Consider the following 22,500-nt stretch of genomic DNA (forward strand, 5'->3'; position numbering starts at 1 on the left):
ATTGTTTAATGGGAGTATTGATGCTGAAGTCAGCTATATTAGCTATATTACCCTCTGCCCCCGTTCATTAGAGCGCATTAGCCCTGAGAGACCAGCAGGGCTACAGTAGATCTGATTCATCTTCATCCTCTGACAGGTCTCAACATTTTAAACCCCGTGTGTAAGCATAACCCAAACTAACACGTCGAGGCAAACCTCGCTGAGGTTACCTGCTTGGTAATTTGGGATCATCTTGAAGAGTAAAACCAAGTCATCCTCCTTTAATTGTAACAGAGTAATTACCAGAGTGCTGAACCCGCAAGACGGCAGCCAGATTTGACACCCATTAAGAGTGTAATGATCCTTAATGGTGTGGTTCGTCAGCTGAATCTCACTTAAAGTGGAGGAGTGCTGAGGTTGGGGGGGGTGAGAGGGGTTACTGGAGGGAGGGGGGGGGGGGCAAGGGAGAGGAAGATGGAGGAGGAGAGGAGAGGAGGGCTGGCAAAGGAGACAGAGGAAAGCTGTGGAGAGGAGTGGAAAGGAGAGGAAGAGAGGAGAGGTTGGGAGAGGAGTGGAAGAGAGAGCAGAGGAAGAAAGACGAGAGGTTGGGAAAGGAGTGGAAGAGAGAGGAGAGGAAGGGGAGAGGCCGGAAAAGTAGAGGAAGTGAGGAGAGGGAAGGGAGGAGGAGGAGGAGGAGGAGGAGGAGGAGTGCTAAGTCGGGGTGTTGCCCCCATGCGGTGCTCGAGAGGTTAGGTGTTAATGAGAATGAGGGAAACGAGAGGCTGATGGCCGCCAACGATCTCTGTGGCGATAACGGCTCTCCAGGGATCACAGACATCGCTCAGTCAGGAAGTAGCACACTCAGGAGGCGCTGGAGGAAGTGATGTTACATGAAATGAGCTGATATGCCAGAGGACTGTTCACTATCCGACAAACAAGGACCAACTAAGGACTAGGGGCCTCATTTATAAACGCTGCGTGAGTACAAAAGAATGTGTACGGCACTTTCTAAGCAGACTTCGTTATTTATTTGCAGCCATCACGTCAGTCTTGCTTCAACCTCGCTGCAAGAGCTTCTATTTTACACTGAAATCAGATTCAGATTTAGATTCAGATTCAGACAACTTTATTGGTCCCAGAAGGGCAATTCATTTGCAGACCATAACCCATCCACAGATTAAAAAAACACAGCAAAACATTCACAAGCAAAGAAAGACAGCTATATGATTGGAGACATGAGATCCATATCATGCTAGACAGGGATGGTGCAGCAGCAGTGATATAATATGACTACAACATAAGTACATTACTGTTGGCTTTTGTCATTCTTCTTCTTCTGTTGCAGTGCGTTGTGTATTTTTTTTCTAAGCATTGATAAGAGTTGCAGCACCATCTAATTATGGACCACGATGTTAATAGCCTTCTTGTTGTGATAGTCATTGATGAAATCACCCAACACGGGATTGGAAGCGGCGACAGATGACAGATTTATTGTACAAAGATACAATCACATGGAACACTGGGATGTTTCCCTAGTCTCTCTCTCTCCCCGCTTCTCTGCTGGCTGTGGCTGTGGCGCGAAGTCAAGGCCTTAGACTTCCCTCCCCGCATGGTGTTATCAGCGTGTCTGCCTGCTGGGAGCAGCGACTCTGTCCGGCTGAGTTGCCTACCGTTTTCAAATCAAAGTCTCAAGGTTTGTTTGAGACGTTAAATAGTGCTCTCTCGGCCCACCCCCTACGTCTAGGCCTGCCCGTTTAGGGCCTAGTGAAGCTAGATTGGTGGAGGAGTGACCATACAGATGTGTCGCCTGTCACCCTAACATGATATCTTAATCACCATTGGTTGTCAGTCTGGGTTGTGTCTGTTTATAGTGTCCCATAGAGATGTGTCATTGATACCCCAGAGGACAGGCCCCCCCTGTGGCCTAAGTGTGACCTCTTGACACCCACTTCCCCGAACGGCCACAGCAGCAGCAGCATCAGCTGTCTCCCTCACTCTATCGACTACACATCGTGTACTATCGTGTCCACGTGAAAACAAACAAACATTAAATCAAATAGATAGCAGTAAGACTCCGTAGATGATGTAGACATTTCTCCCTAGATTCTTCATTACATTACAGTCATTTAGCTGATACTTTTATCCAAAGCGACTTACAATAATTGCATTTAACATTGGCTTTTCCTATTAGTGCTGCAGGTTAAAGGTACCCAATGTAGTGTTTGACCACTAGTATGCGCTCTAGAGCAAATTTGAGAAGGTGGTCCCCGAAAATCGTGTACTACATCATTGCGTCAATACTTGGAGCACATAATAGTGACGTTTCACACATCTTTGTTGTTTTCAAAACATTAGCTAAATATCATTTTACGAAGAAATTACAAGGTAGGAAAGACATTCAAGTGATTCAACATGTTTATTAGAAAGGAACCATATAATCGAGGAATTTGGAAAAATAAACAAAGAACGGATTGTTTTGATTCCCGTTTCGTTGGGTACCTTTAACAAAACAATTGTGCATTTTATGACTAAAGCATGAAGCTTTCAGCATATGACCTATACACCCCCAAGGATTAATTTCAGACGTAGAACCACTTCAGGAGGGACCTTTTACGGCTGTCCAGCCATTTTCCAAAATGGCCGTCAAAATGGTGGGCGCTTCAGTCAGTTTTGACTGCAGGGGGCATATATAGTGGTGCTGGTGAAACAAGCATGAAAATTGGGATGAGCTGTCTCCGTTGGTCACTTGACAAGAAGCCACTTGAAATTTCAAGATGGTGGCCATTTTTCAAGATGGCCGCCACCTTAGTGGAGCAGTTATAGTGCGGCAGATAAGCTCATATGTAAGGTATTGTGCATTTTATGACTAAAGCATGAAACCTTCTCCAGTGTTTCTATACACCATGTTTCTACACATCATGAAGTCTGTTTTCAGATGTGGAACCACTTCAAGAGGGACTTCTGGAACTTCTCAGAGGTCGAACACATTTGGTTCATCGTCAACTTGTTTTTTCACTTTGTAGGCATAAATGCAGTGGTGTGTTTTTAGTTTGACAGCCGCCGTACTGAAAAAGGAAGTTATGTCAATGTAGCGGTTATGATTTCAGTTGGACTGTCTGACTCTATGCAACAGCGCAGAGTGCGCAACAGCTCATAGTGCGCCCGCTAATGGCATCAGGGCCAGCAGCCTTCCCTATATTCACCTTCTTAAGTAGAGCAGTCACACATTCCTGGGATATCACAATATCATTCTGCGACACAAGGGAGCCTCTGCATGGAAACATCATCAGAAAACCCAACCCAGTCCTTTCAAAATGAGAGAAGAAAGAGTTAAACATGTTAGGCAAGTCAGAATCCTCCACCCCATTTACCCTGATGGATTGTTTGATCTCATTTCCACCTTGGTTAATGGAGGCCATCGTTTTTATCCATTGCCAATAAATTCTAAGATCCCTATATATATATATATATATATATATGCATATAGGTATATTGCATTTCTATCTTTTCTCTATACTTCATTTTAGCCTTCCTTACTGTATTTCATTTTGCACCTCTCTGGCGAAGCCTTCTTTTCTTGAGGATCACCATTGAAATATGAGCGTTTCTTCTTTTCGTTAATGAAAGCTTTAAGCTCTTATCGTAACCCAAGGCTTTATATTTGAATAAGTAACCACCTTTTTCGCTGGGATACATAGATCAACACGGAAAACAATGTATTTCGAAACAGTGCGACATAGTTCATTTGTGTCGTCGCATGTAGAAACATTCCCAGCATGTGCAGTCCAGGCATGCTTGGAGGGAGGAGACGCTGTCCTCTAGTCCAGCACCTTACTGTCCTCGCCTCGCGCTCAACGTGCCCGAAGGCGGGTTTGTACACGGGCGTAAGATACACACTGCTATGATAAGATGCACCGAGGGGAGGCATCCCAGATAGCAAGCGGATGTGTAATGATACTGGGCCATATATGGGCCGGAACTAAGCCACAAGGGACAGATCTGGCTTGTATATGGCCCAGATCCGCTTGCTATCTGGGATGGCCGAAGATTTATAGACCCCGGCGCCGACTGAACCATACAGTAACACAGGTCGATCTTGGTGCTCTTTTGAGGGGTAGCACAAGTCAAGTCAAGTTTATTTGTAAACACATTTAAAAACAGCCTAGGCCGACCAAAGTGCTGTACATAAATAAAACACATACAGATTAATTACAAAGCAACACACAGCAAGACAATAAAATTAAAGTCACATATTCTTCATACGTCCTCAAAGTCTTGTTTAGTTCACAGTGATTAAAATAAAAATCCCAGAGGAGGAATATAGGGGCATCCGGGCAAATTGCGTCTAGCTTGTGCGTTACAGTCATGCGCCAGTAATCAGCTATACAGCTGCAGATGCATTTGCACGTGGGCGTATGTAAACAATCGTGAAAAACGGCTGTTGGAATTCACCAGGCAGGTTGTAAGGTGGTGTGAAATTGTCAATAGTTCAAAGTCTGGGGTACACAACTTCTCCCATACCACCACGGTGTTACAGCACCTCTGGTTGACATAGAAGCACACGCCTCCTCCAACATTGCTGTTTGGTAACCGCCTGTGACCAGTCCAGTCAAAACAGGCTACAAAACCCACTTATTGACAGGTCCTCATCCCCGTCCGCGTCGCTAAGCCATGTTTCAGTCAGGGCAAGAAGGCAGGTTTCCTACCCTTGGCGTTTAGATGTAGCCCACACTTCCAGCTCATCCAACTTGATGCAGATAGATTGCATGTTGGAGAGGAGAATTGTTGTCGTCATGCAGTCGCTATTTATGAATGGATGAATAGGGCGGTTCATCGACCATTTATAGGCAATCATGAGCGTTATTAGGGTGTGACCAAGGTGCATGCTCATGTGCGCCAAGTTTAGGGTCGATTGTGATTCATAATGGTAAATGGTAAATGGACTGCACTTATATAGCGCTTTTCCACCTTAGCGGCACTCAAAGCGCTTTACAATGGCGTCTCATTCACCCATACATTCACACACCAATGGCGGTAGCTGCCATGCAAGGTGCTAACCTGCTCATTGGGAGCAATTTGGGGATCAGTGTCTTGCTCAAGGACATGTGGACAGTCGGAGCTGGGATTCGAACCACTGACCCTTCGATCATTGAACGAACCGCTCTACCAACTGAGCTACAGCCGCCTCCGGGGGAAAACTGGCATTGAACTGGCGTGAGTCGACACGGGACGGGATACGCACTGTGTTATAAATTTGTTGTGTGCATATACTTCTTTCGTGTGTATGATTAAGTGAGCAAGCTTAGTAACGTGGATTATCCGCACAGTTTTATAAATGAGGCCCCAGGAGGTTTGGATGGAGGGGGCCTGAGGCTAGTTAAGGGTTTAGGGGGCTGGGGTAGGGGCCTGTATGTACTGTAGGATACAACTGGGGTGGTTCCTAGGGTGTAGGAGGATAAGGTAGGAGGCTACGGTTTGAAGGAGGGAGAGGAAGGTTTGCACTTCAAAGCCAGAAAACTGTTCTGGTCAAGCCGGGGTTATGGCCCGGCGGCTACAGGGGGGCCAGATTCCTCACATTCTCTCTCTTTCTGTCGGTAAGTCTGTCTCTCTCTCTCTCTCTCTCTCTCTATCTCTCTCTCTATCTCTCTTTCTCGTACACACGCACTCTCTTTGTCATCTCTCCCTCCCTCTCTTCTCCCCTGTGCGTGCCGGCCCCTCAGACCAGGGGATATTAGATCTGGAGGGCTGGGAGAGGGGGATGAGGAGGAGGAGGAGGAGAGGAAACGGAGCCTTGTGTTGTGTGATGACACAGTGGAGAGGTGAGAGACAGGAAGACCCCCAGATGGGAGCTCATGGGCTCCATTGGCCTGACGTGTTTGATCCTGGAGCCCGCTTAGCCATCAGAACATCTGCACACACACACACACACGCACACATAAAAAAAGTCTTAGCCTTGTTGAAACTTGTGGTCTACCATGTCTGTCACTTACTCAGAAACAAACTGTCTTTCTTCTCGCAAGCCCTCGTTCCCACACTCAGATGAGACTGAGATGACCACACACGCACACACACACACACACACACACACACACACACACACACACACACACACACACACACACACACAAACTCACGCACACACACACACACACACACACACACACACACACACACACACACACACACACACACACACACACACACATAACTAACTTTCCCTGAGAGTTTCCTGTGCAGTAGTGACTTGAGCCTCTGACTACCTCAGTTGATGAGACCCCCCCCTTCCTCCACCTCCATTCCCAGACCTGCAGACAAATCACCCACTTCCTGCCCGGTGATCCCTTCCTGTCTGCCAGCTCTTTGATTGGCTGTTCTCGGTCACACCCCCTCGGCTTGTAATGTCTTTACCATATGACGGGTCTAGATCATGGATGAGCAAAATTGAACAGGCCTGACGGACTGGGCTAACGGATATGAACTTCACCTGTCACTACATTCACTCACACACGCACACACATGCACACACACGCACGCACACACACACATGCACACACATGCACGCACACACACACACACACACACACACACACACACACACACACACACACACACACACACACATGTTCTACTCTGTGGGCTGACATGATGTCACTGTAACAGATACGGACGTCTGGGTTCTTAATGGCTCACAGCAGCAGCAGGACTAGAGAGATTTCAACTTGACATTTTTCTCATGTCTTTTTTTTTGGGTGCTGGTCTGGAACCGACAATTCAACGTTTTTTTCAGGTTTACTTCGCTTTTCCTGTAGCATAAAACCTCCTGCTTCACTGTTTCAAGGGCAAGCAGCATTCGTAGAAGATAATAGAGTGTCATGGACAGACGGTTCTCTTCTTGGGGAATGTCAGATACAATAACAGTGTTATTGTTACAGCAGGTCGTCCCTGGGAGTCTCACTGTCTCTGTCCTTGTCTAGAGGTCTGGTATGTTACCAGCCACGCTACCTATGTAGACACTCGGAGTGTCTGTGTCCTTTTAGAGTCTCTCTCTCTCTCTCTCTCTCTCTCTCTCTCTCTCTCACTCTCTCTCTCTCTCTCTCTCTCTCACACACACACACACACGCTTATCCACACATATATATACACCCACCTACACACACACTCACGCACGCGCACAGGCACAAACACAAACACGCACGCACGCACACACACACACATGCGTGCACACACACACACACACACACACACACACACACATACACACACACACACACACACACACACACACACACACACACTGGCTGCAGGGATTTATTGTAAGTGTCCAACAAGTTTACAAGTTAACAGGCCTGAATATAGATCACGCAGACTAAACACAGGGCTTTTAGAGTCCTGTTAAACATTTACAGGTTTACAGGTATAGACTAGTCTAAACAGCCACAAGGTCAGGTCCTCCCCAGACCACTTAACCAGCCTAATAATTTCACATCTACTGTAGCTTACAGATCTAAACCCACCGTAACCATCCTCCTTCTACAGGACTAGTGTGGATCTTGCTGTTCAAAATGACAGACCGAGACACACACACACACACACACACACACACACACACACACACACACACACAGGCGAGCCCATAGGGACAGTCCAGTAATGGCCAGGGCCAGCCCATAGGGTTGGTGTTCAGACTGCTGCTGAATGATGCTGAGTGAATGTTGTTGTTCCTCCATGTTGTTGAGGGAGGCGTCCTGGGGGCGTGGATGTGATTGTGAACATTGTGTGTGTACGTGAGGAACATTGAAAGCTGCTATACACACACCACTGACGCACTCTCTCTCTCTCTCTCTCTCTCTCTCTCTCTCTCTCTCTCTTTCTCTCTCTCTCTCACACACACACACACACACACACTCTCTCTCCTCTCTCTGGTGTGTGTTTGTGTATCTGTACTGTAATGTATGTGTGTACTGTATGCTCTGATTACAGCTGTGATTGTGCCTTTTTTCTCTTCAACTGTTTTGGAAGCAGAGGGGCCAGGAAGTGTTGAGACGTGTCTGTTGATTGCAGAACGTCATCCTCCTCTCTCTTCTCTCTCTCTATTCTTTATTCCTTTCTCTATCTTTCTCTCTCTCTCTCTCTCTCTCTCTCTCTCTCTCTTTCTCTATCTTTCTCTCTCTCTCTCTCTTTCTCTCTATCTTTCTCTCTCTCTGTCTCTGAGAGAGAGGCCTTTAAGGAGAATGCCCTAATCTCTCTCACTCAATGAGAGAAAGAGAGGAGACAGAGTCTATAGGCCATTCTCCTCAAAAGCCTCTCTCTCTCTCTCTCTCTCTCTCTCTCTCTCCGGGTTATGAACTCATCTCAGTGGTGAGCAGAGAAAGTACTAGGTGTTCTGTTTACCCTCATGTTGCAGCAGGTTGAGGTTCGAATGCACGTGTGGGTGTCTGCATGACTGCAAAAGGAAGTGAGTCAGTGGCTGACTGATCTCCACTCCACCCTCCATCTTTAAGGTGTGGTCGATGTCTCAGTGGACTACTCATCACACAGCAGGGGTACTCCAGGTGGGGGTTATTTGAATACTGACAGTCCAGTCATCCATGGTATTAAGATGTCTTGATCTCCAAATGATGACACTTCCATAGAGAGATTAACAATTTATTATGTGATGTCTATGGTTGCAGAATCTAAGTTTCGTGAAAATCGGTCAGGTAGTTGTTGTTTTTATGTCCACCTGAGCTGTCGCTAGGGCAGAGGTAAAAAAAAAAAAAGAACAGTGCAATGCAATAGAATAGCGCTCTACAATAAAAACGTATATTGTGTAAAATGTAGGCGCGTGAAAAGTACAAATGTACATTGTTTGCATGTTAGTGTGTGTTTGTGTGCACAGTCTGAGTCTGATGCTTCTTTCACACAAATTGCGTGATTTCATTGCATTACACTGGAAGTCCAGTCATTTCCAATGGAAGGCAGTTGCGTTGTATCATGTGTTCTGAAGGAGTTCGATTTTTCTGTTGCAGTAAAAATGTATGTGTTCCTTGAACTGGAACTTATGAACCTTTTCCTCTGCTCTTACCCACTGCTATTCTTTCTTTGACTCAACTCCATTTTGACTGTACAACTGTTAACATGTCACTTTATTAAACTGTAATACATTTTCAGGCGAAAAAGTTGCATTGCTGCTTCAAACTATGCGGTCAGTTAATCCAAATAACCTCTGGAACATGGCTTGATGGTATACCGTTACCGTTGGTGCTCGCTAGTGTAACGCTAGCTACTATGACGACGAGCTTACGAGCTTGCAAGTACATGTTGAACATGTCAACATGTACGTGCCCCGCGTACACCTGCCGGTCGAGCCTTGCGAGATGTGATCTGTGTGAACGAAGCGTGATTGTGTCTATGTCGCAGGAAGGCAGGCGACGGGTCATTAGGGTCCATTGTTCAAGAGCCTGGTCGCCCTGGGGGACAAAGCTGTCCCCGAGCCTGCTGGTCCGGGGCCGGGAATGCTGCGATACCGCCCGCCAGAAGGCGGCAGCTGAAACGGGCCGTGATTGGGGCCGGCTTTGATGACTAAACGTCCTGTGGTCGGGCATTCCTGTGGAGATCTCGGTTATTCATTGACTCTGATGTAGCCTACCGCGCATGGCAGGTCTCAGTGCATGGAGACCTTTGAACATGGGATAGGCAGGGTGTGTTTGTGTGTGTGTCATCCTGTGTGCGTACGTGCGTGTGTGTGTTTTTATATGCTTCCTCAATCTAGTATCTCTTATCCTTATCTCTGGTTTTCATTCTTCGTCGCTCGAAGGGGAGAGCAGTGGTGAAAGATACCTGTTTAAACCTGAGGGTTGTGTCTCGCATGACCTACCACAGTAAACCCAGCACTCTCCTCTCCAGACTAGAGATAATCATTGACCAACTATACCAACAGCACAACGACACGGCTCTCTACTGTACTCTGCCCTTCCCCGAAGCCGCAGTGTTCAGTACACCTGTGAGGAACCAACCCTTTTCTCTGAGTCAACCACAGCTGGGCTTCGGGCTGCATATTTCCTGTGAACACAGCAGGTTTCAATCTTACAAAGCCACAGAGCTGTATTTACTTACACGGGTTGGGTAGGTGGTGTATAGCGAAGTGCTCTGTGACAATAACCAGATCAAAGGGCTTTGACCACTTATGGAATTTGAGCTCTTTTCATTTACATGGCGGTAAATGGAGTGTATCCAAAGCGCTTAACAATAACGTTTCTCATTCACCTAGCGCTACACACGTTCACACACCAACGGCGGCAGCTAGGTGCAAGGTGCTAACGTGCTCATTCGGAGCCATTCCGGGTTCAGTATCTTGCCTGGGGATGCTTCGACATGTCGTGGGGAAGAGCTGGAATTGAACCGGGAACCTTCCGGCTCCCAGATGGCTACTCCACCTACAGTACTGAGCTACTGCCACCCTAAACCCTAGCCCACATGCACAAACACAAACAGGGGTGAAAATTAACTTTTTGGCTCACGGTGAGTCACCTGCCAAGGGGACTGTAGATGAAAAAATCTACCGGCCATGTATATATTTTTTTCAGATAGCCTTCCGAAATCTAGTCGCCAATTGGAAATTTGACCTGCATTTGACCGGTGGCAGGTGTTAATTTTCAGCCCTGCACACACGGGTGCACAAGCGCAGATCCGCACACTCACAAGCACACACTGTCACTCTCTACAGACTGGTCTCAGATCAGTTGTTCCCTTGAGTAGCCTTCAGCCTGCAGGGGCCTGACACACATACATCTCCCCCGTAGTGGAAATGAAGGCGCAACGGTTGATAGCGACAGAGGGCTGCATGGGTTGCATGACAACCCTCGCTGCCGATTTCCCGGCAACCCAGGCGAGTGGAGGAGGAGGAGGAGGAGTAGGAGCCGGGCTCGGCCGCGTCATCCCCCCCTCAGCAGGTCAGGCAACTGGGCCGGATGAGGCCCAGTACTCTCCCAGCACCTCAAGGAAGGCTGCTGTCTCTCACATGAGCTGGAGGGATGAGGGGCCCAGGGGCGAGCGAGGGGACTCTCCGGTCTCAGATCTCAGGCTGGGGCTGCTCTTCGCGCAAGATCGCTCTCTGAACCGCCGCTGTTACATACAGATGGATACACGCACACACACACACATAGACGCACACACCCCGCACACACACACACACATACGGCGCGTGTTAGGAGAGGTACAGGGGGCAGGGGTACAGACAGAGGGAATTAGAGGGACTGGAGGAAGGAACATTGTGTGTGTGTGCGTGTGTGTGTTTACGCGTCCTGCGCTTTCATGCCACTGTTCCCTCACCTTCCTGTGACACACTCATTTCCTCCTCGCCACTCCTACAAACCAGATTTACAGTCACATGGCTACCGGGGGGTGGGCGGGAGGGGGGGGGCAGCTGGCAGGAAGAAGGGGATGAGGGGGGAGGTAGAGTGGGGGGCAGGGAGGTGTGTGTGTTTGTCGGGGGGGGGGGGGCAATGAAAGGTTTACACACATGCAGAGCGGAGGGCAGACAGAGGGAGGCGAGGAGGGAGAACAGGAGGGAGAGGAAGGTAGCGTCTTACAAGAATGGCGAGAGGGGGAGAGAGGGGCGTCCAAATGAAATTAGACCCCCGGATGAGACGATCGGAGAGGGACCGAGACGGGAGCGGGTTGGAGGAAGGTGCCCTTCAATCCTCCCCCTGCCCCCCCCTCCCCCCTCTCTCTCCTCTCCTCTCCCTCCATCATTGTCTGCCTCCTCTCCTCCCTCCTTCCATCCCCCACTCATCTCCTCTCTCTCTCTCTCATTCCCTCGGTGACCCCTCCTCATCTGCACCCACCTCCTCACCTGACTGTGTTCAGAATACCAACGAGCGAGAGGTGGAGAGAGAGAGAGAGAGAGAGAGAGAAAGGATGAGAGAGGAAGGGAAGTAGAGACAATTGGAAAGAGAGAGTGAGAGGGAGCAGTAGTGACAAATAAAACTGACTTGACTAGAGAGAGGGAAATGGAGAGATGAAGAAGCTAAATTCCGTCGGGGCCTCTACAGGTGCTCTGCAGGCCTCTGTCTGTGTGCCCAGCGGCAGGTTGGGCTCCTGAGGGGAAACTCCTGCCCCCATGTGGAGGAGGTCCGTCAACAAATCGTGACTTGACAAAATAGCAGAACAATAACGCACTAATTTAATATCCTGCAGCCCACAGTTTTGCTCCACACACATGCTATAGGTAATAATAATTATAATAATTATAATTATTATAAAAAAACTTTATTTAGGTGAATGTTACAGCCATCCACAAGAAACTTGCTGTTGAGAGACCCACTGGAGACACGGAATAGCAAGCATTTGGCGATTTCCGTTGGCCATATCAGTTATTGTGTATCAGCATTTGGCTGTTTCCAGATCAGTTAATGTGATATATCATGGTCTGTAGTGCCACTGTTTTGTCACAGTACATTATATCAACTGATCTCCTAAGTGCACCATTATCATCTGTCAGTTAACGTGATGCAGAGGGTACAGAAGAAGAATGTGGGAATCTAACCCACAATCTCAGCCTTGCAAGTGCCTTGCTCAACCAACTGTGCCAGTGAAGACCGCCAATCCCCAGACCCTGACTGTGATTGGCTGAAATCTAACATCCTGCTTTTGTTTTTGTGTGTTTGATTGGCCAGGTTGCTGGTGGGAGCACCCAAGGAGAGAGCTGGGGCCCACATAGTAGCCAATGAAACCGGAGGAGTTTATTCCTGCCCTATCAACACTAACCCATCCGACTGTACCAGGATGAACCTGATTGGCTCTGGTAGGCATAACTGTGAATTTGCCGTAATGATTAGGGTGATTTTTAGACATAACTAGACTTATGACTAGTTATGTCATCTCTAACAAATTACAAGAAATGCACATGGCATCAATGAGGCTTTGGTGACACTTCTTTGTTATCAAGTTGTAATTGATGAAGATGTTAACTTTTCATTCATTTTAGATTTTTCTGACTGTACTGTATTTCTTCCCTTAAAGCAATACATCACGATATTTCCTTTACAAACATGTCTGGTGCTAATTCTCCAATTAGATTTACTAAAAGTAAGCTGAATCGTCCAAACAAAAGATAATACATTGACATTTATTACCTTTTAAAACTCGCGCCCCCGGGACGCAGCATTCAGTCGAAGTGCGCATGCGCAACGTTGTGCTTAAGAAACACAGTAGTAGCTAACTATTCCTGCGTCTATGGATATCATGCGTTTTTTAGCTCAATGATATCATGGCGGAGGTGAGAAAACCAAAGCGAAACATCACGGAGGAAGCCAGAAAAAGAAAAAGACAATCTGATAACGTTACAACAGTACGACAGTGCACTTACCCTACTCACAGAGCCTGTTGGGGCACAGTTCCGAGAAAACCGGAGAAAACGCCATGTATTGCTTTAAATCAACAGAATCGATTTATTTAACTCTATAATCTCTTATGTTAAACCTTATGTTAGCAATGCTATGATGCACCGCAATGTTACGGTACTATGGTATTATTGTAATAGTGTGATGTACTGTGATACCGTGATGTACCGTGTTATTACTGTGATATTACTGTGATACTACCGTAATACTGATCTATCCCTGTGAAGACTCGCTGACGGATGAGGACCGTGTGGAGGGCATGTGGCTGGGCGTGACTGTAGCCAGTCAGAGACAGCCAGGGGGGCGTGTGCTGGTGAGTCGCCGTCCTATTGGCTGGACTGTTTGTCATTCCTCTCCTGTCGGCGCTTGTCTTAATCAGGCTGAATCTCAAAAGTCTTCGGCTGATTACTTGTCTCCCCCCTCTTTATTCTCATTGGAGGAGAAGACCCTTTCTCTCTCCTCCTCCAATGAGAACGCAGTGTGCAGAGTGCATCAGAAACCAAGACCCTTTCTCTCTCGGTTTCTGATGCACTTTGGAGGTGAGGAAAGATAGGAGAGAGGGGGCAAGGAATCGAGGAAGTGAGGAGAAAGGACCTGGGGAATTGAGGAATTGAAGATAGATTCAACCTGACAGCACATATCCAGCAGTATCGCCAGCCTGAACTACCTTTAACATTGATATTCATTAAAATTTCATGACTCATTCACTATAATCAAATAATCTCTCCTTCTCTGCCTGTATCTGCCTCCCTTCTCTCTTTGTCCTCTACTCCTCTGTCTCTCCTTCTCTCCCTCTCCCTCCCTCTGTCCCTTCTCTCTGTCTCTCCTCTAATCCTGTCCCTCCTTCTCTCCCTCCCTCCCTCCCTCTTCTCTCTGTCTGTCCTCTTCACCTGTCCCTCCTTCTCTCCCTCTGTCCCTTCTCTCTGTCTCTCCTCTAATCCTCTGTCCCTCCTTCTCTCCCTCCCTCCCTCTTCTCTCTGCCTGTCCTCTTCACCTCTGTCCCTCCTTCTCTCCCCCTCTCTCCCTCCCTCCCTTCTCTGTCTCTCCTCTTCACCTCCGTCCCTCCTTCTCTCCCCCTCTCTCCCTCCCTCCCTTCTCTGTGTCTCTCCTCTTCACCTCTGTCCCTCCTTCTCTCCCCCTCTCTCCCTCCCTCCCTTCTCTCCCCCTCTCCTCTACTCCTCTCTCCCCCGTCCTCTCCTCCCTCTCCCAGGCATGCGGCCATCGCTTTGTGAAGCTGTACGGGGTGCAGCAGCTGCGACAGATGATCGGTAAATGCTATATCCGCGGCAACGACCTGGAGTACAACGCAGCCGACTCTCACTGGCAGAACCCGGAGCAGGTGTGCAGCCACATCGGGGACCACACCAACGAGGTCATGTGCAACATGGGCATCTCTGCTGCCATCACAGACACCGAGGTCATCGTTGGCTCACCGGGCAGCTATGAGTGGCAAGGTGGGCAGCTTGTATCTTCTATGGGTATTTATGTGTCCTACCAGAAAAAGTTGTCTCAATATACATTTTTTCAGCCTTTGGTAACCCTTTAATTGTTGTGTGTGTGTGTGTGTGTGTTTCATTTTACTGTACGTATGTGTGTGTGTTTCTCCCAGGTAACGTCCATGTCTCGTGGATGAACCCAGAGGACCAGTACGACACCAACAGGTTCTCCTTCGTGGATCTCAACACACGGCACATTTATATAGGTACCCATGAAACCTGTGAAAGATTTGTGTGTGTGTGTGTGTGTGTGTGTGTGTGTGTGTGTGTATGTGTAAGCACAGTCTATGCACAGTGTGTGTGTGTGTGCATGCACGGGCGTGTGTGAGTGTGTTAACCTGCACGCCGTGTCTCCAGGTTACTCTGTGGCGGAGGACCGCAGGTTGCTGAGCCAGGATGCGGTCACCGTGGTAACGGGGGCCCCTAAGGACAGCAAGGATGATGCTCGTGGCTCGGTGATCCTGGCGGTGAAGAGTACTTCTTCCTCTGTGCACCGGTTGACCCCCTACCTCACCCTGAGAGGGGAGCAGATGGGATCCTACTTTGGCAACTCTCTGGCCATCACCGACCTCAACAACGATGGGTAGGTTCTTACACGCGCACACACACACACACACACACACACACACACACACACACACACACACACGCCTACCCATCTCCCTCTGCGCTCCCTCCCTCAGCTGGAACGACCTGATCGTCGGAGCTCCGTTCTATTTCGTCCGGAAACGCCACGAGCATGACGAGTGCGGCGGCGCCGTGTACGTGTTCATGAACGAGGGCGGGACGTTCCGTGAGGACGCCAGCGTCACGCTGAGGGGCCCCCCGCACTCCGCCTTCGGGATGGCGTTGGCCGCCATCGGTGACCTCAACCAAGATGGCTTCCAAGGTAGCGAACGTCAGTTGACATTTTAGGCAGTTTGGATGTTTTTATACAAAGACAGAGACGGAAAACTACTAGTTTGAAGAAAAAATGTCTGTAGAACAAAGAGACTTGAGAAACACAGGCCTAGGTCTGTAGCGAGGGACATTTCTCACCAGAAGCCACAGTATGTGTGGAAAGAAAAACAGTAGGCAACACACAGACCGTAACTTACAAGTCCAGTGTGCCAAAGCCGAGTCTGCCCCTGCACACCCAGTCAAACGAATGGTCCTGACATTCGTCATGTAGTTGGAATGATGATGGGCTTTCCTCAGTGCTGGATGAATGAATGGAGGCCACAGGGGTGGAGCTGAGACTGTGGCTCACCACTCCCCCCAGTGGTGGAGTCAGGTAACTGTCTGACAGATGTACTCTCACATTGCCAACCAACCAGACGCTTGTCTTGCTAGTTTGGCTCTGCTCTGGTGTCAGACCCCAGAGGACTCTCTGTGGTTAATCCTCTTGTTTCTTTCTTTAATTTGCTTCGTTCTCTTGACCCATTCCTGTCCCTCCCCTCCTTTCTTCACTATCACCCCCTCTCTCTCTCCCTGCCCTCAAGACTTTGCAGTAGGTGCTCCGTTCTATGACACAGGAAGTGTGTTTATCTGGACAGGAAGTGCCGAGGGTATCTCCATGGAGCCCAGTCAGGTAAACAAGGAAACAACACCCATGATTGTGATGATAATGATGATGACGATAATGATGATGATGACGATAGTGATGATGGTGTAACCTTGATCTAACCTCCGCCCCCGTCCCCCCGCCCCTCCCAGGAGATCAAAGGGAGAGACGTTGCAGGGGGCGGGTTCAGGACGTTTGGCTACAGTCTGAACGGAGGTCTGGACGTTGATCAGAACCACTATCCGGACCTGCTGGTGGGCTCCCTGGACGACCGCGTGGCTCTGCTCAGGTAGCCCACACACACACACACACACACACACACACACACACGTATGGAATACCCTCAGGTAGATACACACACCTAGAAAAGTCTGCAGAAAACACATCTGTAGTTGGAAATCAAAACAGCCAGTGTAACCTCAGGTGTCAGTGTTATACTGTTGTGGTGTTAGATTAATGTTTACGGTGTTTGTATTGGTGTGTTTGTGTGTGTGTGTGTGTGTGTGTGTGTGTGTGTGTGTGTGTGTGTGTGTGTGTGTGTGTCAGGGCTCGTCCAGTCATCCACCTCAACAAGACCTTGAGAGTGACTCCAGATATAGTGGATCCCAATCACTGTGACAACTGGTGAGAGACAGACTTTACCTCCTACTACTTGTTACAGTATGTGTGACAATATATATATATCAGTATATATCAGTATTATACTGCCATATCAGTATTATATCAGTATATAGCATATCAGTATTATACTGCCATATATACAGTATGGATTTACGAGTCAACAATATTCTGACTGATGTGAACATATTTTCATCTTTTATCTTTATTTTCATCATTTTCATCCTCTGTGTGTGTGTGTGTGTGTGTCTGTGTGTGTGTGTGTGTGTGTGTGTGTGTGTGTGTTGCAGTGTGGCGGTGCAAGTGTGCTTCTCCTACACACTCAGCACAGGAGACAAGGACTTCAAGAAGAACATCAGTGAGTCTGGTTCTGTTACTGACGCCTGTCTGTGGTTAAACATGTCCTTTGTCTATCCCCCCCCCCCCCTTGAGTGTATCTTTGATCTAGCATGATTGGATAGGTGAAAGCATGTGCTTCCACAGACAGCCGTCTCTTATCCAATCACATGAGATCAATGATTCCACAAAGGAAGGGACCATTAAGTGACAGTCCAGTAAAGCTTTTATGTCCTATGCTAACGACACCAGTTCCAGTCCCAGTGGTCCCTAAGGGTTGTATAGGGACTGTTAGTTAACATCCTGGCTCTTAACTAATTGAACGAGGTGATTGATTGGCAGGACGAACCAGGCGATTTAAACAAGTTGTTAATCAAAGGAGGGTGGATGAATTAACAAGACAACGAGTCACTACCCTTGATGTGAACCTATGATCTTGTCAAGGAACACTAAGACAAGACACAAACAACAAGCACGTGCAGAATACAGACACACACACGCGCACACACACACACACAGACAGGAGGGATGTGTTCTAGATGACTTCACTGGTTTGTCCTTGAATCTCCCCATTTCGTCAGTTGCAGCATAAATCATATTACAGATGCTTGATATTATTAGAGGAATAAATCTGATGTCTGCTAGACAAACCCCCACACAGCTGGAGGTCACACTGGAGGTCATGTGTAGGACATGCTGTACACACACATGCACACGCGCAGACACACACACATGCACACTCGCACATCTGTATGCACACAGCACACGTTGAATTACTGAAAGTCGGAATTCTGTGAAAACGAATGTTCAGCCGTTGTTGGGGGCTGATTCGGGTGGATCATTTTGAGAGAAGGTCACCCATCCAGGTACAATAGGTGTTTTTATATGTAATTAAAATATTTATATATCAGGCCATTGCAGATTTGGTAACAATGATATTGCCTCTATAAAACTGTTGTGGCGCCTCTTTATTTTTACTGTTGTTTTCCTGTTTTTACTGTCGTTTATCTCTCCTCCCAGCCCTGATGTTTACAGTGGAGGCCGACACAACTCGATACAACTCACGAGTCCATTTCCAGGAAAATGGCCAGGATGTCTACACTGGCTTCCTTTCCATGCCGTCGTCCAGGTGTCGAACACTGAAGCTGGGAGTGGTGGTAAGAGACTGCTGGGGATGTAGTATTATCCATCAGACTATCACCGTACCGACAGTCTGGGAATGCTGGGATGAAACCACCTCTGTACTCGGTGGGGGAGGGGCTCAGCTCTGCTCATTAGACAGAGATGAAATGTACTGTTCTCCTTGTCAAGCCTGAGTATCTATCATTAGACCAACAACCAAGTACAGTAGTCCAAGAGTTTGGTTCCCAAACCACCTCTGCTACATCCACTGCTATTTTGTTCTCCAGAACCCCGTCAGGGACAAGGTGGAACCGGTGATATTCTTCCTCAACGTGTCTGTCTACGAGGGCCAGCCCCGGGGCAGGAAATCCGTACAGAACCTGGACAACTTCCCCGTGCTCAGCGAGGCCAAGGACAGCCCCCTTAGAGCTGAGGTGAGGACCCAGAACACATCACCCACAGTTCCACCTGGTTCCACCTGGTTCTAGATCAACATCTCAAAATACGGTAGCTCTGTAGGAACATGGTATTATTGTAGGATATTTTCCGCAGTCACTGTTTTGATGTAGCTTTCTTTCTCTCCTTCTATCACCATTACCCCCCTCCCAATCTACCCCCCACCCCCCCCCCCCCCTCTCTCTCTAGATCCACTTCCAGAAGGAGTGTGGTTCCGATAACCGTTGTCAGAGCAACCTGCAGATGAAGGCGGAGTTTGCAGACGAAGAGCAGGTTCCCCTCCCTAGGTCAGTTTACCTCTTCAGCTAACAACTGACAGGTCTGATCAGGCTTAGTATTGATAGTACTGACATTTGAAACTGTGTGTGTGTGTGTGTGTGTGTGTGTGTGTGTGCGTGCACGTTTGTGTACAGTCACGATGGCCATCAGGTATTCCAATACAGCGCCAGCGTCAAAAAGCTCCTATTGGTCGTCGACGTGACCAACTCCCCGTCGCCAGGGCGACTGGCGGAGGACGCCCACAACACCATCCTGAACGTGACCGTTCCCTCCGCGCTACGCTACTCCGGCGTGCGCTCCAAAGTGGGTACAGACATGAGGCGCTGTACTCTGTGTGTAGCGCTACTGTAGTTCAGAGAATCCATAGACTCAATCCATTGACCTTCTCCAATACACACAGCATCGTCCTGCTGGACTCCCTACTTCAAATAAAGTATGCTTTGTTCCTGTTCTAGTGTTATACTAAAAGTGGAGACATTAATCTACTGATTAAAGAGACAGTTCACATGTTTCTAGTATAAAATAGCATGGTTAAAAGTGATTGAGTGTTGGGGTGCTGGCCTTGTATGGAGCATGCTAACCTTGCTACAACTCCCATTGTTTTACATGCAACTTGCTAATGCTAAGCTGTGGGTAAGTCAACCAACCTCTACAGTATCTTTGGTCAACGACTAGAGAGCCCTCATCATAGATCATAATGCTAGTGATCTTTAATGTTCTCTTCACTATGGGTTCTTAAGTGGTTCTCCTCTCATGTGTGTCCTACGTTCCACAGAGCCGAGGCCCGGTGGTACAGTGTGCAGTGGAGAACATGGTTCTACTGTGTGAGCTGGGGAACCCATTCGCCAGCGACCAGAAGGTACGCTCTGGTTCTCATACTGCAGCTCTGTACAGTTAGAGAATGTCAAGTGTTTGAACCACAGACTGCTGTATACATCTCTCCCAAAGTTCTCTCACCTTCTCTTCTCCTCTTTCCTCTCCTCCTCTCTCTCTCCTCTTCTCTCCTCCTCTCTCTCTCCTCTTCTCTCCTCCTCTCTCTATCCCAGGCTCAGATCCTCATCATCTTTGAGACGTCTGAAATCAGCTTGCACACCAGGGAGATACACACTCAACTGCAGCTCTCCACGTGAGTCACGCAACACCCACATTTACACACATTTACCATTTACCACACACACACACACACACACACACACACATACACACACACACATATATACACAAACACACACACACTTACAGTATACGCATAACACACACACACGCGTACACAAAGTCAGTAAGCACCCGTCTGTGTGTGTGTGTGTGTGTGTGTGTGTGCGCCCCCAGGCTGAGTGAGCAGACGGACCTCCAGCCCCTGCCTCTGCTCATGGTGGTTGTGTATTCATTGGAGACGTCCCTCATCCTGTGAGTCCACTGGCTTCTTTGGCTTTACTGACACTTTGGGTTAAAGGTCATAGATCAACTGAACTCCTTCCATTCTCTCCTCTCCTCCTTCTCTCCTTCTCTCCTCTCCTCCTTCTCTCCTTCTCTCCTGTCCTCTTCCAGGCTGCAGCCGACAGTCCACACTCAGTTCAGTGGGAAGGTGATGGGGGAGCTGGCCATGAAAACCTCCAGCGACGTGGGCAGTCCTGTCCAGTTCACCTTCATGGTCAGAATGACCAGCCACGTTTTGTTAACATCATTCACTAATTTTCTCCATTTCATTCATGCAGGTTAGTCGGTTAATCACAAATTGTCATTTGCTATAAGGTGAAAATTACTGGGAAGCCCTTGGGTAACCTTGGCAGCCTGGAAGTGGAGTTTGATTGGCCGTGGGAAGTAGCCAATGGGAAGTGGCTGTTGTACCTGACAGAGATCCGGACCGTCGGCACATCAGAGTCTCACTGTGTTCCCCCCGGCAACATCATCAACCCTCTCAACCTCAAGGTAACCCAGGCAACTGAACACACCTGCTGCCAACAATGTGAGCCTGTAACTTACTGTAATGTAACGACGTCTTCTCTCTCTATCTCTCTCTCTCTCTCTCTCTCTCTCTCTCTCTCTCTCTCTCTCTCTAATCTGTCTCTCATTGTCCTGCTAGCTGGAGGATGAAGCCAGGAGGAGGAGGAGAGAGGCGGAGTCAGTAATAGGGGAAGGACCTCGGGAGCTCAAGGCTGCCCTCAACATAAAGGGACGCCGCAAGGAGTCACCCACACTGGTCAGAGACGGCTCTGCTTATTTCCTATGATAGGATCCTCAAAGAGTTTGATTCCAAAATGAAATATGCACCAATTTTGACATTTCCATTTCATTATCAGAAATGGTTGCTAATACTGTAGGTACAGTACCTTATGTGTGAACTATTTCTGTCATCAGATATTAAGATTATGCATTTTTGTTGTACCTTAAAATGTATTCGTCCACAAAATGCTATGAAATCTTAAACAGTTAAGTTGTATAACCAACTTTTTTCCAAATGGATATATCTTGTTTTGCAAACACTGTCATTATGCTACTCAGCGTTATTCTAGTTGTGTCTTTCCATTCGTTTTCATTTCTATTAGTTTTCCATTTCACTCTTCTAATTCAGTTTAGTATCAAATGTTGTGTTGCTAGTTTTTTTATCCTACATTTCTAGTTTTAGTTTATCACAACGGTTAGTTATAGATATGTTTTTCATGGTTAGTTTTAGTTCAGTTCATAGATAGAAAGAAAGAAAGAAAGAAAGAAAGAAAGAAAGAAAGAAAGAAAGAAAGAAAGAAAGAAAGAAAGAAAGAAAGAAAGAAAGAAAGAATACTTTAATAATCCCCAATGGGGAAATCCCCTTGTTGAAGCACACGAACAACATAAAACACAACACAAAAAAATCAGTAAAAAGATATCACACAAGGACATTAAAGGTACAATCAACTATCACTAAGTGTCATTTAAGTCCATGGCATGGCATCCCGCCAGTCTAAAGTGTCATTTAAGTCCATGGCATCCTGCCAGTCAGAGGTTGCATTAAAAAGTGTAATGGCGGCTGGTAGGAAGGACCTACAGAGGTGTCCAGAGGAGCACCGTGGCAGGATCAGTCTGCCGCTGAACGTCCTCCTCTGCCTGACCAGAGTGTCATGGAGAGGGTGAGAGACATTGTCCATGATGGCCATCAGTCTGGCCAGCATCCTTCTCTCGGCAACTACCGTGAGAAGGATCTCTCCAGGACTGTATCTATGGCTTACCTGTTTTCTGCTGGACCGTGTCCATGGCGACCCTCTCTGTGTGCTGCGTTGACCAGGACCATGTTGTTCTGCTTTTGGCGTTTTGG

The 22,500-nt window shown here is 47.8% G+C and overlaps 1 protein-coding gene across 1 annotated transcript in view; it reads left to right on the forward strand.

Moving 5' to 3' along the window:
- LOC311308949 (integrin alpha-3-like) overlaps positions 1-22,500 on the forward strand; it is a 33,961-nt gene that overhangs the window by 7,059 nt on the left and 4,402 nt on the right. Inside the window, exons 2-21 of the mRNA XM_084438051.1 lie at positions 12,636-12,763; positions 13,589-13,674; positions 14,572-14,815; positions 14,971-15,063; positions 15,215-15,440; positions 15,541-15,746; positions 16,339-16,427; positions 16,553-16,689; positions 16,947-17,024; positions 17,309-17,376; positions 18,375-18,511; positions 18,764-18,910; positions 19,122-19,219; positions 19,346-19,514; positions 19,987-20,070; positions 20,258-20,337; positions 20,541-20,618; positions 20,760-20,862; positions 20,964-21,140; positions 21,295-21,411. Of these exons, the coding sequence (XP_084294177.1) occupies positions 12,636-12,763; positions 13,589-13,674; positions 14,572-14,815; positions 14,971-15,063; positions 15,215-15,440; positions 15,541-15,746; positions 16,339-16,427; positions 16,553-16,689; positions 16,947-17,024; positions 17,309-17,376; positions 18,375-18,511; positions 18,764-18,910; positions 19,122-19,219; positions 19,346-19,514; positions 19,987-20,070; positions 20,258-20,337; positions 20,541-20,618; positions 20,760-20,862; positions 20,964-21,140; positions 21,295-21,411 (2,545 nt within the window). The remainder of the gene's footprint in view (positions 1-12,635; positions 12,764-13,588; positions 13,675-14,571; positions 14,816-14,970; positions 15,064-15,214; positions 15,441-15,540; positions 15,747-16,338; positions 16,428-16,552; positions 16,690-16,946; positions 17,025-17,308; positions 17,377-18,374; positions 18,512-18,763; positions 18,911-19,121; positions 19,220-19,345; positions 19,515-19,986; positions 20,071-20,257; positions 20,338-20,540; positions 20,619-20,759; positions 20,863-20,963; positions 21,141-21,294; positions 21,412-22,500) is intronic.

This window comes from Borostomias antarcticus (genome assembly GCF_949987555.1).
Source record: "Borostomias antarcticus genome assembly, chromosome: 5".
Lineage (NCBI taxonomy): Eukaryota > Metazoa > Chordata > Actinopteri > Stomiiformes > Stomiidae > Borostomias > Borostomias antarcticus.